The sequence below is a fragment of the Hyaena hyaena genome, unplaced genomic scaffold (genome assembly GCF_003009895.1).
Source record: "Hyaena hyaena isolate Hyena2069 unplaced genomic scaffold, ASM300989v1 scaffold_1141, whole genome shotgun sequence".
NCBI classification, from domain to species: Eukaryota; Metazoa; Chordata; class Mammalia; order Carnivora; family Hyaenidae; genus Hyaena; species Hyaena hyaena.
Window position 1 is genome coordinate 417683 of NW_024081774.1, and position 18904 is coordinate 436586.

The window sequence follows — 18904 nt, forward strand, 5'->3', positions numbered from 1 at the left end:
TCTGACTGGCGTGAGGTGGTATCTCAGTGTGGTTTTGATTTGTATTTCCCTGATGAGGAGGGATGCTGAGCATCGTTTCATGTGTCTGTTGGCCATCTGGATGTCCTCTTTGGAGAAGTGTCTGTTCATGTCTTCTGCCCATTTCTTCACTGGGTTGTTTGTTTTTCGGGCGTGTAGTTTGGTGAGTTCCTTATAGATTCTGGATATTAACCCTTTATCTGATATGTCATTTGCAACTATCTTTTCCCATTCCGTTGGTTGCCTATTAATTTTCTGGGTTGTTTCCTTGGCTGTGCAGAAGCTTTTAATCTTGATGAGGTCCCAACAGTTTATTTTTGCTCTTGATTCCCTTGCTTTTGGGGATGTGTCAAGTAAGAAGTTGCTGCGGTGGAGGTCAAGGAGGTTGTTTCCTGCTTTCTCCTCTAGGGTGTTGATAGTTTCCTGTCTCACGTTCAGGTCCTTTATCCATTTTGAGTTGATTTTTGTGCATGGTGTGAGAAAATGATCTAGTTTCATTCTTCTGCATGTTGCTGTCCAGTTCTCCCAACACCATCTGTTAAAAAGGCTGTCTTTTTTCCATTGGATATTCTTTCCTGCTTTGTCAAAGATCAGTTGGCTGTATACTTTTGGGTCCACTTCTGAGTTCTCAATTCTGTTCCATTGGTCTATGTGTCTGTTTTTGTGCCAATACCATACTGTCTTGAGGATGACAGCTTTGTAGTAGAGGCTGAAGTCTGGGATGGTGATACCTCCCGTTTTGGTTTTATTTTTCAGTATTACTTTGGCTATTCGGGGTCTTTTGTGGTTCCATACAAATTTTTGGATAGTTTGTTCTAGTTTTGAGAAGTATGCTGGTGCAATTTTGATTGGAATTGCATTGAATGTGTAGAGTGCTTTAGGTAGTAATGACATCTTAACTATATTTATTCTTCCTATCCATGAGCATGGAATGTTTTTCCATTTCTTTGTGTCTTCTTCAATTTCCTTCATAAGTTTTCTATAGTTTTCATCATACAGATCTCTTGTATCCTTGGTTAGGTTTATTCCGAGGTATTTTATGGTTTTTTGTGCAATTGTGAATGGGATCAGTTTCTTGATTTCTCTTTCTGTTGCTTCATTATTGGTGTATAAAAATGCAACCGATTTCTGTACGTTGATTTTGTACCCTGCAACTTGGCTGAATTCTTGGATCAGTTCTAGTAGGCTTCTGGTGGAGTCTGTCGGGTTTTCTATGTAGAGTATCATGTCATCTGCGAAGAGTGAAAGTTTGACTTCCTCTTTGCCAATTCTGATGCCTTTGATTTCCTTTTGTTGTCTGATGGCTGATGCTAGGACTTCCAGCACTATGTTAAACAACAGTGGTGAGAGTGGACATCCCTGTCGTGTTCCTGATCTCAGGGGGAAAGCTCTCAGTTTTTCCCCGTTGAGGATGATGTTAGCTGAAGGCTTCTCATAGATGGCTTTGATGATGTTTAAGTAGGTTCCTTCTATCCCAACTTTCTCGAGAGTCTTTATTAAGAAGGGATGCTGTATTTTGTCAAATGCTTTTTCTGCATCTATTGACAGGATCATATGGTTTTTATCTTTTCTTTTATTGATATGATGTATCACATTGATTGATTTGCGAATGTTGAACCAGCCCTGTAACCCAGGAATGAATCCCACTTGATCTTGGTGGATGATTCTTTTGATATGCTGCTGGATTCGATTTGCAAGGATCTTGTTGAGAATTTTTGCATCCGTATTCATCAAGGATATTGGCCTATAGTTCTCTTTTTTTGCTGGATCTCTGTCTGGCTTGGGAATCAGAGTGATGCTGGCTTCATAAAATGAGTCCGGGAGTTTTCCTTCGACTTCTATTTTTTGGAATAGCTTGAGAAGAATTGGGATTAATTCTGTTTTAAATGTCTGGTAGAATTCCCCAGGGAAACCATCAGGTCCAGGGCTCTTATTTGTTGGGAGATTTTTGATCACTGATTCGATTTCTTCACTCGTTATGGGTCTGTTCAGGTTTTCTATTTCTTCCCGTGTGAATTTTGGTAGTGAGTGTGTGTTTAGGAATTTGTCCATTTCTTCTAAGTTGTCCAATTTGTTGGCATATAATTTTTCATAGTATTCCCTGATAATTGCTTGTATTTCTGAGGGGTTGGTTGTAATAAGTCCATTTTCATTCATAATTTTGTCTATTTGGGTGCTCTCTCTTTTCTTTTTGATAAGCCTGGCTAGAGGTTTGTCAATTTTGTTTACTTTTTCAAAAAACCAACTCTTGGTTTCATTGATCTGTTCAATTGTTTCTTTGGTCTCTATGTTGTTTATTTCTGCTCTAATTTTTACTATTTCTCTTCTTCTACTGGGTTTAGGGCGTTCTTGTTGCTCTGCCTCTAGCTCCTTTAGGTGAGCTGTTAGATTTTGGACTTGTGCTTTTTCTAATCTCTTGAAATAGGCCTGGAGAGCAATGTACTTTCCTCTTAGGACTGCCTTGGCCGCATCCCATAGATTTTGAATTGTTGTGTTTTCATTTTCATTTGTTTCCATATATTTTTTAATTTCCTCTCTAATTGCCTGATTGGCCCATTCATTCTTTAGAAGGGTGTTCTTTAACCTCCATGTTTTTGGCGGTTTTCCAGACTTCTTCCTGTAATTGATTTCAAGTTTCAAAGCATTGTGATCTGACAGTGTGCATGGTATGATCTCTATTCTTTTATATTTATTGAGGGCTGCTTTATGTCCCAGTATGTGATCTATCTTGGAGAATGTGCCATGCGCACTTGAGAAGAAAGTAAATTCCCTGGCCTCAGGATGTAAAGTTCTAAATATATCCGTCAGATCCATCTGGTCCAATGTGTCTTTCAAGTCCATTATTTCTTTAGTGATTTTCTGTCTGGTTGACCTATCCATTGCTGTAAGCGGAGTATTAAAGTCCCCTGCTATTAGCACATTCTTATCTATAAGCTTGTTTCTGTTTGTGATTAATTGTTTTAGATATTTAGGTGCTCCCATATTCGGTGCGTAGACATTTATGATTGTTAGTTCTTCCTGATGGATGGACCCTGTAATTATTATGTAGTGCCCTTCTTCATCTCTTGTGATTGTCTTTAATTTAAAGTCCAGTTTGTCTGATATAAGTATCGCTACTCCGGCTTTCTTTTGATTTCCTGTAGCATGATATATATTTCTCCATCCCCTTACTTTTAATCTGAAGGTATCTTCCCGTCTAAAATGAGTTTCTTGTAGACAGCATATTGATGGATTTTGTTTTTTAATCCATTCTGCTACCCTATGTCTTTTGATTGGAGCATTCAGCCCATTTACATTCAGTGTTATTATTGAAATATGTGGGTTTAGAGTCTTTGTATCTTTTGTAGGGTTCATGTTTGTGGTGGTGTCTCTGGTATCTTTGTTCCTTGCAACCTTTCCTTCAGAGCATCCCCCTCAGGATTTCTTGTAGGGCTGGCTTCGTGGTGACAAATTCTTTCAATTTCTGTTTATTTGGAAAGGTTTTTATCTCTCCTTCTATTTTGAATGACAGGCTTGCTGGATAGAGGATTCTTGGCTGCATATTTTTACTGTTCATCACATTGAAGATTTCCTGCCATTCCTTTCTAGCCTGCCAAGTTTCAGTAGATAGGTCTGTCACCACTCTGATAGGTTTCCCTTTGTATGTTAGGGCCCTTTTCTCCCTAGCTGCTTTCAAAATTCTCTCTTTGTCCTTGTATTTGGCCATTTTCACTATGATATGTCGTGCAGAAGATCGATTCAGGTTACGTCTGAGGGGAGTCCTCTGAGCCTCTTGTACTTCCACATTTACTTCCTTCCCCAGGTCGGGGAAGTTCTCTGCTATAATTTGTTCCAGGACTCCTTCAGCACCTTTCCCTCTCTCTTCCTCTTCTGGGATTCCTATGATACGGATATTGTTGCGTTTGACCGTATCGCTGAGCTCTCGAATTCTTCTTTCCTGTTCCTGGATCAGTTTGTCTCTTTTTTTGTCAGCTTCTTGTTTTTCTATAATGGTGTCTTCTAAATCACTTATTCTCCTTTCTGCCTCTTCAATCCGTGCATTGGAGGCCTCTAATTTATTATGGATCTCATTTATCGCATTTTTTAATTCTTCATGCCTATTTTTATTTTCCATTCTGTCTGTAGCCATAGTTTCTTTGATGTCCCCTATGTTTTTTTCAAGCCCAGCTATTAATTTTACCATTATTATTCTAAAATCTTGTTCAGTGATGCTGCTGATATCTGTTTTGAGCAGTTCATTAGCTGTCATTTCTTCTTGGAGTTTCTTTGGAGGAGAGGTCTTTCGTTTCGTCATTTTAGTTAGCTTTCCGGCTCTTGTTGGTTTTAAAGACCTGTTATGCTCTCTGTTTCTATGAGCGCTGCTATATCCAAGAAGACTCTTTGACTTTCCAGGGCCTATCCTTTCAGAGAGTGTTTTTTGAATGGTATCCCTTGGTCTCTCTTGTTGGGACCTTGGTTATTTTATTTTCCTATTCGTAGTGATATTTGGGACTCTCCACCTTGTGTACTCTAGCTTGTTTCTTGAGGTAGCCCTGGAAAAGAAAACAGACAGACAAACACACAGGGAGCAGGAGCACACAAACGCACAGGCTAATTCAACTAACATGCAAAGCGAGAGGGAAAACGAAAAAGTTAAGAGAAAAGACGGAGGAGGGAGGGCAAATAATAGGGAGTAGAAAATACATAAAAGGGTCAAAAAGGGGAAAAGAAAAGGAAAAAAGAAAACCGATGGACAAAGAACGGTTTAAAGCATATACCTGGATTTCCCAGCTACAGTTAAATAGCCGTGTGTATGCAGTGCTGGTTGAAGAGCATAGAGAAAAAGAGAGAAGGCAGGGCGAGACGAGGCAGAATTGGAAATAGAATGAACAGGCAGAAGGGATAAGAAGCTTTTTTCAAAGAGGTAAAGGGTAGAATATGGTTGGATAGGTGAGAGAAGGATGCTGGAATTATCCAGAGAAACTATATAGTCTAATTACTCCTGAGAGAAATAGCTGAAAATGTCAGTAGGTGTAGAATTTACATTTACAGAATGGACCCGTTGTGATTGTTTAAGCAAGCTGGCGACCAGAGTTAATCAGGTCAGTGTTTTGGGGAAAAAAGCGAGAAAAGAGAAAGAAGAAGAAAAAAAGAAAGAGAAAAAGAAAGGGGAAAAAAAGTAAGAAAAAAAAGGGAAAAAACAAAAAAAGGAAAAAAGAAAGAGAAAAAAAAAAAAGGGAGGAGGGCACCTCTCAAGCAGGGATGGACGTGGCGGGATCCAACGCCTCAGGCGGGAGCTCTGCCTCGGCGGTTGTGGGGAGGAGAGTGAGGGTGCTCCAGTCCCTTCTTGAACCCCGCGCTGCAACTCGCTATTTTGGGCGTGTCAACTCCCCGTTCCAGGGACGCAGCCGAAGTTGGTTGCACTCTTCAACCTAGGCCAGTTACAATCTCCAAATCCCTGTCCGCGCGCCCTGCTGAAATTGCCTTAGACACAGCTTCCCAGGCAGCCCCCTCGGGCAATTCCAGGCTCCCTGCCGAGCTCTGGGGGCGGAGTCAGAATCGCTGCTTCCTTCTCTGGGTCCAGATGGAGAGCAAGAGCAGGGGCTTGCCTGCCAGATGCGCAAAGCCCAAGCCCGCTGGAGTGAGGAAAACCGAGTCACTCTATGGCTCGTCACCCGAAACACGAACTCACAGGCAAATTTCCCAGTTTTTAGCTCTTTGCCTTCCCTCTCGAGTTCCAGCCAGCCAGGAGCGCGGACGCCCGGTGTCAGCGCGGCTCTTTCAGGGGCCCCAGCCTCCCTGGAGCTACAATGGCGGCAGGCGCGCCGCTGCTCTGAAATCCAACCTCCAGGAGCGGCACAAAGAAGCAGTTTGTGTGCTCAGCCCCCCCCCACCCCAGGACCACTTGGCGCTAGGGGACCTGGTGTGCAGGTATTTGGCAAGTACGGTCTTTATGCACCGAGCGGAGGTTTTTCTGTTTCGGACTGTCTCCTTTTCTCCTCTCACTCCCCGTAGAGGGTAGAGGGGGATCGCCTCCCACCCTGGAGTCTCCGATCCCGGCCCGATTTTATCTTCCCCGGTTCGCACTCACGTTAGAAGGCTCTCTCAGTGGATTCTGCGTCTTTTTTCTCCCAATCTCTCAGGTTTTGTAAGGTTTCCAATGGCTTCAGATCTTTTCTGTGTGATGTATGGGCGCGAGTGCAAGTGCGGAGCTCCTTACTTCTCCGCCATCTTGCCCTCTCTCAGACCATTGAAATTTAAGTAGAGGTGTTATGTGAGACTTTCAGGAAGACTGCTTTGGGTTTTTGTTTCATTTTCTGAAAATAGAAGGACTTCTTCTGCTTTTTAAAATCTTTCTTCTTTCGCCCTGCAAGGTGATGGCTAGCCATTAGTTAATACGGTAGAGTAAATTGATAAAAATCTGTGTTCCTGAGAATATTGTCTACCCACTATCCAATCCTTGCACTGCTCTCCTCCTTACATTTAATATTAAAGATGAAAAAAATCATCAGGTCTAACCTGTAAAATATTTTTCTTTTTTTTAATACAGCATGTAACAAACCCCAAAATTAAATCCCCCCAGAAAGTACTCTCACTCACCTTTTAGTCAATTCCACTAACATTTCTCTCCACAACCACTAACTCCCCTGTATCACCATAGATTACTTTTGCTTGTATTTGGGTGTCATATAAATAGATGCATATAGTATTTACACTTTTGCTTGTGAATTTTTCATTTGCATGAAGTTTTAAAAACATTTCTTACTTATGTATTAATAATTCACTATTTTTTTTTATTCCTGAGTAGTTTACAGTTGAGTGTGTCTATTCTCACTTGGATTATTTTAGAAGTTGATTATTATTAATAAGGCTGTTATAACCATTCTTGTACAAATTTATTTTGTTACCAATTTGTTTTCATTTTTCATGAACACTTAGGTATAAAATTGATGGGTTATAGGTTGAATACATGTTTCCCTTTTTAAGAACTAGAATAGAAAGTTTCAAGTACTCTATATTCTCATGAAAATTTAGTGTGGCCTCTGATTTGAGCAATTTCCTTTTTTTTTTTTTTTAATGTTCTATCTTTTTCTGAGAAAGAGAAGAAAGTGAGAGTGCACGTGAGAGAAGGGGAGGGTCAGAGAGAGGGAAATACAGAACCTGAAACAGGCTCCAGGCTCTTAGCTAGCTGTCAGCATAACGCCTGATCCAGGGCTCGAACCGACGAACCGTGAGATCATGACCTGAGCCGAAGTTGGATGCATAACCCACTGAGCCACCCAGGCGCCCCTGATTTGAGAAATTTCATTAAGTATGTAATGGTATCTCATTGTGGTTTGAATTTGCATTCCCTTTATGATTAATGACTTTAAGAACCTTTATTTGCCATTCACATATATTTGTAAAGCATCTTTTCAAGTCTTTTGTCTGCTAATGTGTAAGATATATAGGAATTTTTATATATTCTGGATCTAAGTAATTTCCTAGATATATATGGTGTAAATATTTTTTAATGTGTTGCTTACTGATTCATTTTCTTAATGATACTTTTTAAAGAAGAAAACATTTTAATTCTTTTGAAGCCCAGTTTACTAATTTTGTATTTATTATTAATGTTTTTGTGTTATCTCCAAGAAATATTTTCCTACTCAAAGATTATGAAAATATTTTTCCATATTCATTATGTTTATGACCATCTCAGATTAATTTTTTGTTTATTTATTCATTTGGCAGAGGGGCAGACAGAGAGAGAGAGAATCCCAAGCAGGTTTTATACCGTCAGCATGGAGCCCAATGTGGGGCTTGAACCCACAAACCTTGAGATCATGAACTGAACCAAAATCGAGAGTCAGGTGTTTAACTGACTGAGCCCTATCTCAAATTAATTTTTTTCTATGGAATTTAATTGGTTGAGATTTATGTTTTTCTTATGGATAACCAATCATTTCAGCAATATTTGCTAAAAAGAACTTTCTTTGGCCCATTAAATTGATTTAGAGCCTTTGTTTAAATTAAATTGAGCATACATGTATGTTTATATTTCTAGTTTCATTTGGTTTAATACTACATTTTCCCAATTATTATAGCTTTGTATTAACTCTTGAAATCAGGTACTGTAAATTCTCCCACTTTTTTCTTTTTCAGTATTGATTGATTATTCTCCATCCTTTACATTTTAACACATTTAAGGATAATCAATTTCTTCAAATATAACTTGCTGGAATTTTGATGGGGGCTGCATTAATTCTTTATACTAATTTGAAGAAAATTTTAACAATTTTGAGTTTTCTAATCCATGAGCATGATATATTGTTGCATTTTCTTAGGCATTAATTCATTTTTTTCTCAGTAGTGTTTTAATTTTCAATATGATGGTATTACACAAATTTCACTCGTTTTATTCCTAGATATTTGTAATTTTGTTGATGCCCTTGTAAAAATTTTCTTTTTTTAGTTTCATTTTTGGTTATTGTTAATGCAGAGAAATATAATCAAATATATATATTGTCATTGTATCTTACGGCCTTTACAAATTCATTTATTATTTCCAGTAGTTTGTACATCCCTTTGGATTTATTTTGGTATAATGAGAAACTTTTCTCTTTGGTATAAAGAGAAACTAATTTCTCTTCCATTCCTGTATTCCAGCCTACTTCTCCAGTTATTGCTCACAAAAACATCAGAGACACCAGATTTTTTTTTTTCCCAGAAATTACCCGTGCATATACAAGTGGCAATAGTATCACAGTATACACTACATAGTTTTACATTTTGGTACTCCACCTGGAGGATCAAATTTGTAGTAGTATCTGTATTTCATGTGGAAACATATTAAATTTAACAAATTTTTCAAATATTCTGTTTTCTCCATTCTTATAATACCCCCCCAGAAAATACGACATTGTTCCAATGGTATTTAATAATTTGAATAAATAGAAAACTCCTACATCTTATGATCATTTTTTATTAATTATTTTAGAGTATAATAATGTAGAATTATATATGTTCTGTTCTACAGTTAGGGTTTTGGGCCAGTGATTTTCAATCTTACCTACTCATTGGAATCACCTGGCTAACTTTAATAAAATACTGATATCTGGGTTCTACCCGATTTTATTGATGTGGCATATTGACTTGGCAAAGGGATTTTTTAAGTTCTCCATGTGATATTAATGTGTAGCTAATTTGAGAATTGCTGTTTTACTTTGCTCATACATTTTCCTATTAAAATATATTTATACTTATATTTAATTTCCTCGAGTGAAACTATAAATGCAGAACAAAGCCTACACAGTCTATATAGTTTGTATTTGTAATTTTTATAAGCAATGTCATTTGGAATATATATGGAAAACATAATAATTCAGAAACATAAAATTTGAATAGCCTTGCTGTTTCTGTATGCCCCAGTTGGAAATCTTAGCAATCAACCGTAACTTGTTTTTGTTAAGATATAAAATATGGGCAGATCTCTTTCAAACATAAAATATGATACAAATATTTAAACATAGAAAAAAAAGTACCAATAAGAATTAGGAAAAAAAACTTCAAAAACACTTATTGTATTGATAGTACCAAATGTGAACCTTTCATAGCCATGGAGAATTGTTAGGGGCTAATGTAATTCTAGGTTGCATAGTCTGTTTGATCCAGTCTGATCTTTCTTACTTTCTTATATTCTAAAATTTTACAACAATATTTAATAATAATGCAAGCAACACAGAGAGAGGAAGAAATAAAACTAATCTTATATAAACATAGAGTAATGGTTTCAGAGAATTGCTAAAATGAAACGACCATATACAAAGTTCAGGACCAAACCCTTATTTTCAGTGGTCATTATTGAAATCCCAATCATCCTAACACATTTCTTGACTGAGTGAAATGTGCAGAATGCTATATTAGACTTCTGCAGATTTTAAGCCAGTTTTATTATTTTTTTCTCTATTTACTTAATTTTATTTTTAAGTATAATTTATTGTCAAGTTAGCTAACATACAGTGTATACAGTGCTGTTGGTTTTGGGAGTAGATTCCCGTGATTCATTGCGTACATACAACACCCAGTGATCATCCACATAAGTGCCCTCCTCAGTGCCCATCACCTACTTCCCCCTCCCCCATCAAACTGCAGTTTGTTCTCTTGTGCTTTGCCTCCCCTCTGAAACTGTTTTCCCCCATCCCTTCCCCCATGGTCTTCTGTTAAGTTTCTCAAATTCCACATATGAGTGAAATCATACGATACTGTCTTTATCTGACTGACTTACTTCATTTAGCACAGTACATTCCAGTTTCATCTGGATATCAAATGGAAACCAGTCTCCGATATCAAAGGAAATAAAAACAAAAATGAACTATTGGGACCTCATCAAGATAAAAAGCTCCTGCACAGCAAAGGAAACAATCAACAACACTAAAAGGCAACTGACAGATTTTAAGCCAATTTTAAAATCTAATTTAATGTGTAACACAGGCAAAAAAGACATATTACAAAACACAGCACTCAACACAGTGACACAAGTTAGGTACTGACTAATCATTAGCAGGAAGGTAGGCTGGAGGAAGAAAGGGAGGGAAGAAGGAAGGAAAATACAGGCTCTTTATATATAGAAATATAGAAGGATTATCTATCTGTCGAAAACTTTGAAAAGTTTGAAAAATTTGAAGTTGATCATGAGAATTTCTACAGAAATTTTTATGGAGGGAGATCTGGATATAAATTTTTCCATTGCCATTTAATACTTTTTTAATAGTGGAGAAATTGCTTAAACTCTCTGAAACTTATTTTTCTCATTCATTCAAGTGGATATAATACTTCTTAGGTATGTTATGAAGGCTGAATATGATCACATTTATGAAAATGCTTAGCCAAGAGGTAGGCTGGATCCTTAATAGATGTTCATTATTTAATTTTCCAATTATATCTAAATCACTCTTTCTTTCATAATCTTACCTGAAGTTTATAAGACACATTTTAAAGGAAAGAATAGCAATCACCACCAAATCGCTTATCTTCTCCTTTAATCTATTTTGCTAGTTTGAGTTGTTAAACTCACTGTCCATCTCTAATACAGCTGAGAATAAAGAGTCAATATAAGTCTGTGAAAGGGGAATGTGTCCTAAATTGTACATTACCATTTACAATTTTATTATTGTTATATTATTTAATTCAATCTATCTTTAGCTTTCAGACCCTTGGTAATCAGTGTGTTTCATAGACCAAGGACAGTGTTATCACTGCTTCTTAGAAATCCAGATCTACGTAATCATAGTCTCCATTTTAGCAAAATTCTGAAGTAATTTATATGTATGTACATTAAAGTTTTAGAAGCACTGCTTTAGACTGTATACAGTTAGCTATTACTCTTGTGAAATTTTAAGAATATATGACCTAAGCTTTAAATATATTCTTATTGCATGAATTCTGATTCTGGCTCAATTCTGGACACAGGGTTGTTGTAAAGAGCACTAAAGCAGGAGTAAACACACACACACACACACACACACACACACTCTGAAAGTGCCATTTAATGGTAGTAAAAATTCATCAGGCTTCTAAACTCTAAGTCTCTGTTTTGTCATTTGTAAAGTGAAAGGCTAATTAATACCTGTCCTTTTACTCATTGGCATTGTTTAGAAACCAAGTAAGATGATACTTCATTAATTTTCAAATTTCTGTACACATTAGGCTCTATTATAATCTATGAGTTTAGATCAGTTGATAGGTTGATTATGAGTAATAAATTCTTAAGGAGGAAGATAAGATGACAACCTAAGAGTCTGACTAGTAACCATTTATTTTTTCCTGCCTTATAGAAGAAATAAAAGCTGGCTTAGGGAGGGAATATCCTAAAGAAAATGGTAGTTCTTAATAGTTTTGATTTTTTTGATGGATTTGTGTTGACTTTGAGTGGGCCAATCAATTGTTTTATAATTAGCTAGTGATGAAAGCATGACTGATGACAACATAAAATAAGACAGTATAATGAATTTTATTTAACACTTAACTTCAATTTTTCCTAGGGATGCTTCTCAGTTAGTAACTGGATTAAGGTCTGAGGAAATGCTGTATGCCCTGAATTTGGCATGGCAGTAAGGATATCATAAGGGATGTCTTCATAGAAGTCAATGATGCAAACTCTGGTTCTTTCTATTACAGACAAAAAGACTTGTGGACCTCATGAATTCCAGTGTAAAAACAACAACTGTATTCCAGATCACTGGCGGTGCGATAGCCAGAATGACTGCAGTGATAATTCAGATGAAGAAAACTGTAGTAAGTAGCTCTTGCTTGAGAACACTGTGAACAAGACAACATATTCAATAAGCAGGAAAGCAGTATTTAGTTCGGTTAAGGTATGAATTTGAACCTAACTGTCCTACAGCCCACAGTTTTATACATGCATTCACATTTGGACGAGAACATTCGGACTAAACTGACCTGAATCTCAAATGGTAGAATTATTGAAATGTTCATACTGGAAGTTATTTTCTTATAGTTATCAGAATTGGTATGAAAGTATCATGAGGTTTAATGCAACCCATTAGTATGCAACACAGTAAGCCCTTGATGCAAGTTCATACAAAGAGCTGAATGATGTGGAGACAGCACAAAACATATCATTCTTTAACGGATGGTATTCATTTCATTTCAGTCTCAAATCCTTTTACACTACAGATTTACCCAAGAGCATCTTTCAGCGAAATATCATTTATTCTCTCTGGAGTAGAGAATACCATATGTATTCAGGATGCCTTTTTCTGAAAATAGAGTAACACTATTTTATTTTATTCATCATCTGCCTCCTGTATTTTTATGTAATAAACTTAAAAGACAATAATTGTCCAATAATTTTACTTTCTAAAAAGTAATGCCGCATGTAAAATTCTGACAGAATCTTTATATTCTAGCATTAATTTCTGAATATATTTCTTACCAGCACTTAAACAAAGAAGGCAATATAATCATGCTTAAAATAAGATAATAATCAAATTCCATTTATTAAATATTTACATACTGCTACTTCCAGAAAGGATTTGATGATACCAAAAGTATCTACTCTTATTTATTTATTTATTTATTTATTTATTTAGAGAAAGTGAGGGGAAGGGACTGGAAAGGGAAGGGGCAGAAGTAGAGAGAGGGAGAGAGAAAAATCCCAAACATGCTCTACGCACTCAGTGTAGAGCCCAATGAGGGGCTTGATCCCGCGTACTGTGAGATCATGACCTGAGCTGAAACCAAGAGTTGGATGCTTATTCAACTGAGCCACCCAGATGCCCCCCAGTAGTATTTAATCTTATACATTAGACTAAGAACATTCATTGCCTAAGATACAGGAGATGAAATAGAAACTGTTACATTAAAGCATAGGAATATGTTATATAAAAGAATATAATTAGTTGAGTCATAGCCTTCATAAACCACTTGGATATCCAGTTTGCAAAATATCAACTTTCTAAAAATAACTTTTGAACTTTAATTTGACTTGTGTTTGAAGATCAGATACATTAAGTGTGAAATCTCTGGATCATTATGACTATGGAATACTCTGATTTTGGGAACTTTTATTAACCTGAGCCTATGAACAGTGAAATCATAACGTGAGCCAAAGCCAAATACATACTTAACCGACTGAGCCACCCAGGTGCCCCCATCACATACATATTTAATTTTAATATATATAGATGATAAAAGTACACCCCAAAGGACAGCAGTATAATGTTACCATATTTTCTAAATATCATTAGTACAGTTGTATGCATTTCGGTTCACATTTGGGCAATTATTGTTAGCAGTTATTAATGGAATTAACTCTATTAGTGGAATAGAGCAGAGATAGTAAATTAGCCTCAGAGTTAAAAACAACAGTAGTTTTATTCTTATTTTTCTCTGTGACCACATTCCATCAACCAACACTCACTAGCATTCAATTGATCCACTCATTTCTTTATCACATTTATCTGAGTTCCTATTTAAATATCTGCACATAGTGTAAGGAGTAGGGCTATTTCTCAGGGTCCAGCACAGGGCCTGACACATTTATAATGTTAGCCATGTATTTTTAAAATCACTTTGGGACTCTTGTGTTTATGAATCTGAAAGAATTTACTTTTTAAATTGTGTGGGAAACACCCCAGGCATAGATATGGGAAGAGTTTGAATCATAGTGGAGCAATTAACTACCAGCTATGTTTTAAATCTAATATACTTCCTCATATAGCATAATTAGTCCATTGTCATTTCTTCATCATCTACTGATCGTTTCCCTTGTTAAGTGTTCAGCAGGGGCACTTTGCTCAAACGATAATTTATGCTCTTAGAAACAAGAAAATTTGGGGCGCCTGGGTGGCTTAGTCGGTTAAGCATCCAACTTTCGCTTAGGTCATGATCTCACGGTTCGTGGGTTCGAGCCTCACGTCGGGCTCTGTGCTGAATGCCAGCTCAGAGCCTGGAGGCTGTTTCAGTCTGTGACTCCCTCTCTCTCTGACGCTCCCCTGCTCACGCTGTCTCTCTCTCTCCTAGAAATAATAAATTAAAAAAAAAAAAAAAAGGTTTAAAGAGACAAGAAAATTTTATTGTCATTGGAGTTACTTTGTATCAAAGGTTTGGAAATACCTGACAAATCTTAGCATCTATGCTATCTTTATCAGCAATAAATGTAATGTATATGGCATGTATACCTTCTAAGTAATTGATGTGCAAAATCAATTATTTCATATCTTTTCTTTATTAAGAAGTAACTAACAATCAAATGGATTTAAAAGCACCAGATAACTTGATCAACCAGATTATGGTTTTTTGTAGAGAGACAAGCTGTGTCTGCCTTATTTGAATTTCTAGTACTTTCACACTGAATTTATATCAGAAGATTATTTGTATAGCATGTCAGTTATACTAATTGTATTCTAAAAATTCTCCTCAGATGCTTACACCCACATTTATATAACTTTTGAACTTATCACCAAGGGTTTATGATAATATACTCAGCAGAGAAATTGGAGTCTGGAAGTCTTTCTGCTCTGCCACTAACTCTGTGGCTTTGAAAGTCACTTTTATTTTCTAAACTTAGTGGGGTTTTTTCCATTTTGTGCAAGATAGTTTCCAAAGTTCTTTTCAGTTGTGAAGCTGTATGCTTTTCCTCCTTTAGTATCGAAGGAAATTTTTTATCTATATAATACCCCTATTTTTTATTTTTGTTATGGAATGCAGATCAGCCTTCGAAAATATGCTCTGTAAAGGCTTCTTTGTTGTTGATTTGGCCTGTTTAGATGAGATTTATGGAAAACCCAGCTAATTTTTCATGTGTAGGGTTCCCTGTCTACTTTAAATCTGTAGACACAGGCAATATCAGAAAAAGTTAATGTGATAAAAAACATTTTGGAAATACTGGGGGAATTTCACATTCACGTTTTCTTTCCAAATGGGTCATCTTCCAAGTGTGATCATTTTGTTGTTCTTTTTAACAAAAATGCTAACTATCATGCCAGCGTCTAAAAATCGGCCTTTTACTTTATCCAGAAAAGATCAAAGTTAAGAAACAACAAGAGACTATAATCCCTCACGACCTTCCCTTATAACTAAATTATGTTTTTCTCAAGAGAGAGTTTCTTTTTGAGACATCCAGTGGCAAAAGATTCTGAGGCATACAGATGAGAGTTAAAAACAGACTAGCTACCCCATTCTTGATGACATTTGTATATGTATAAATAATTCATGATTATTATTCAGAAGTGGTTTTGCTGGCATTTCATGCTAGAAACATACATAATTTCATATGCACTGAAAAAAACTTTTTCCAAAAAATCACACCGTTCCTCTGCTCCCATATTAAAACAGAGTAATTAACATTAGCAAACTCTTTATAGAATAAGTGTTCTGTGGAAATATTGGGCAAATGCTTTGAGGTACTTTAGAACTTTAGAACTTGTTATCACCTTAGATCAGCAACATCCAACCCTCTCTATAGCAAAGTGTGTCAGAGTCTGCGAAGTCATTACTGGTTAGCACATGATGAACACACTTGTGTTTAATTAGGATAAAGGCAAGTTAGAATATTAAAGAAAAAAAGTTTGGAGAAACCTCCAAATACATGAAATTCAATATTTCTAATGCTGTTAGTTTTAAACATCTAAATATAATGTGTTTAAAAATGCTCTGATTTTTAATGAAACTCATTTTGATTGTTATTTTCCATTATTAAATAAATTGAGCACTGATTAATTAACTTATTAATTTCCCTGCAATTTATTTTCCCTAAGAAAAAAACTGCATGTTTGTAAGCAGGAGGGTGAAATGGCTTCAGTATGGAAGAATGATAGCAGAAAACTTTTATTTCTAAGTGTGAAGTAGACATTGTTAGCCATGTGCCTTGGACAAGTAACTTGGATTTTCAGGGCTTTATCTCTGTAATATGTGAACACTTGTTATTTCTTCAGTAGTAAGGGAGGCAATGATTTGGCCTAGTATTAAATAATACAGGCCCTGGTATTGGATTGTCTAGGTTCAAGTTCAGTATTGGCTTTTCTGCCTATAAGGTTATTTGGAGAAAGTTCCTTATCCTCTCAGTGCCTCAGTTTACTCTTTGGCAAAAGGGTCCTATAATAACAACCTGCCTTACACAGTTGTTAGGATTAATTGTTGAGTTAATTCAAGTACTTAGCATTAATTTCACTTAGTGCTTAACAACAAATAAGCAATCAGTAGTAATTGGTTGGTAGTAATTATTATTGTTAGAAATAGTAACGTTAATATTAATACAGTTGTTTTTAAGATTAAGGGATGATGTGTATAAATATAATGCAAAGACGAAAAGAGAAACAGCTATTGTCATCCTCACTAAACGGGGTATTGTTATGTGGCTTTTTCTCATGCCACTGAAAAGCATTTTGTCTTATTCATGGCCTAAAGTTTACATTTTAGAGTAAAGTAAGTCCCAGAGCAGAACAAAATGCTAATACATATTACACTTTCCATAGTTCTCCCCATGGCCTCCTTTTATTACTCCTTCTTCATATATACCCCAATTGATCTTACTTAGAGTACTGGATTCTTTTAATCAGTAACTTTGAAAAAACTCTATATAGCAGATTTTCAGATTCTACCCAGTGATTAAAATAAGAATGGCAAGAATGGCAGGAATAGAAGAGTAAATGCATAAAGGAAGCAATTATATGTATACTTTCTATTTAATTCACTTCCATTTCAGAGCTTAAATATACAGATAACTACTTAGCTTATTTTGGAATATATTTAGTATTATCAGTACATTTAATTATCAGTAAGATACCTAAGAAGAAGTGCTCTATGACTGAAAGATTTCAAGAACAAGAGAGGGTATGTGAGAAGGCCACATTAGAAACTTACATCTTTGAAAACGCGTTATTCAAGGGGTAGTTGAAATTGTATGAGAAGTTAGGCTATTGCTATAGCTGGGGAAGGAGAAGAAGAACGAAGGGTGTAGATGACCTGTTTCTCAGTCTGCTGGGTTTCCCGTGGTTGAGTATGATTTTGCTGGCATCTCCTAAAAGTCAGCGTTTCATGCCAGAACTCATGGAGAAGGAATATTGCTTCTCGCTTGTCGCTGGGCAAACAGTGATAAATCACTTGAGTCATTGCCATGGAACCCTTAAGAGAAAGCAAGAGAGTGCCTGCAATACCAAGCTTTGCAGTGTAAAATACCCCGTTACGTGTGGTTCACTTTTAGTCCCCATTTACTCTGGGCATGTGGCCTAAGACAGCAACATTGATGAATTTGCAGAGGTGAGAGGACAGTGAACAAGAATAAAACATATTATCGTTGTAAAATGGAAGGATAGAAGGGATACAGAGGACCAGCATCAAAAATAATAACATGTAAAACATGTAAGAATGTGTAAGAAGGCTCAAGGGATCCAGATTGTTGAGTGGTGTTTGATGTGACTATCTGAATAGGCCTGAAGAAATGAGAAAGTTCAAACATTGAAAATGTCAACAGTTCTATATGGACAGAAGTAGAGTCTATGAAAAGAGAGAAAAGAATACAATACAGCTATATAAAGCACCAAGAAATTGGTCAGATAGAAGTCAGCCATAGAAAAAATACTTCTCCTGTATAAAATGTTATCGAAATAGCTCCCATTTTTTTAAATTATCTATTGAAACTATTATAATTATATACATAAAATTATAATAAAACTATATTATATGTACATATAAATTACTCTTTATATATTGTAATCATGACTATATATAGAGAGAGAGATATATCACATCATTTGTGTATATATATGTATGTATTTTAATGTTTATTTATTTTTGAGAGATAGAGACAGAGTGTGAGCAGGGGAAGGGCAGAGAGAGAGGGAGGCACAGAATCTGAAGCTGGCTTCAGGCTCTGACCTGTCAGCACAAAGCCTAATGCAGGGCTCAAACTCATGAACGGTGAGATCATAACCTGAGCCTATGACGGTGAAATCATGACCTCAGGAGAGATCTCTATATAGAAGTGTCAGAGCCTTCATGACACCAGGCATGCTTGATGTTACCTATAGCTAGATTGTGTACAGCAGTAATCAAATGTGGGCCAAATTAGTCACAGTATTTATGCAGAAAATTAGGCTTCATATGGATTCTCCTTAAATTAAATGTCTATTATTCCTCCTTCACTTGAGTAAGAGTATTATTGCATGTAAGGCAGCTGTAAAAACAGTTAACGAATAAACAGAAAGGTCTCTTCATGCCAGATACCAGTTCTATTTAGAGAACACAAAGTAAACAAGAGATGATCTTTTGCAGTCATATCAATTCCTGATCCTACCTCATTGTCCAGAAGAAACAAATTCCATATCAGAGTTAAGCCAACTAGCAAGTCATACTATTTGGCTTATATCCTATCTGGACTGTGGTGAAGCATAATTAAATTGGT

General features: G+C 36.2%; 1 protein-coding gene across 1 annotated transcript in view; it reads left to right on the forward strand.

Annotated features, from left to right (window-relative positions):
• LRP1B (LDL receptor related protein 1B) overlaps positions 1–18904 on the forward strand; it is a gene marked incomplete at its 5' end in the record, with an annotated part of 553279 nt that overhangs the window by 414539 nt on the left and 119836 nt on the right. The window contains one exon of the mRNA XM_039222492.1: positions 12157–12273. Coding sequence (XP_039078423.1) covers positions 12157–12273 — 117 coding nt within the window. The remainder of the gene's footprint in view (positions 1–12156; positions 12274–18904) is intronic.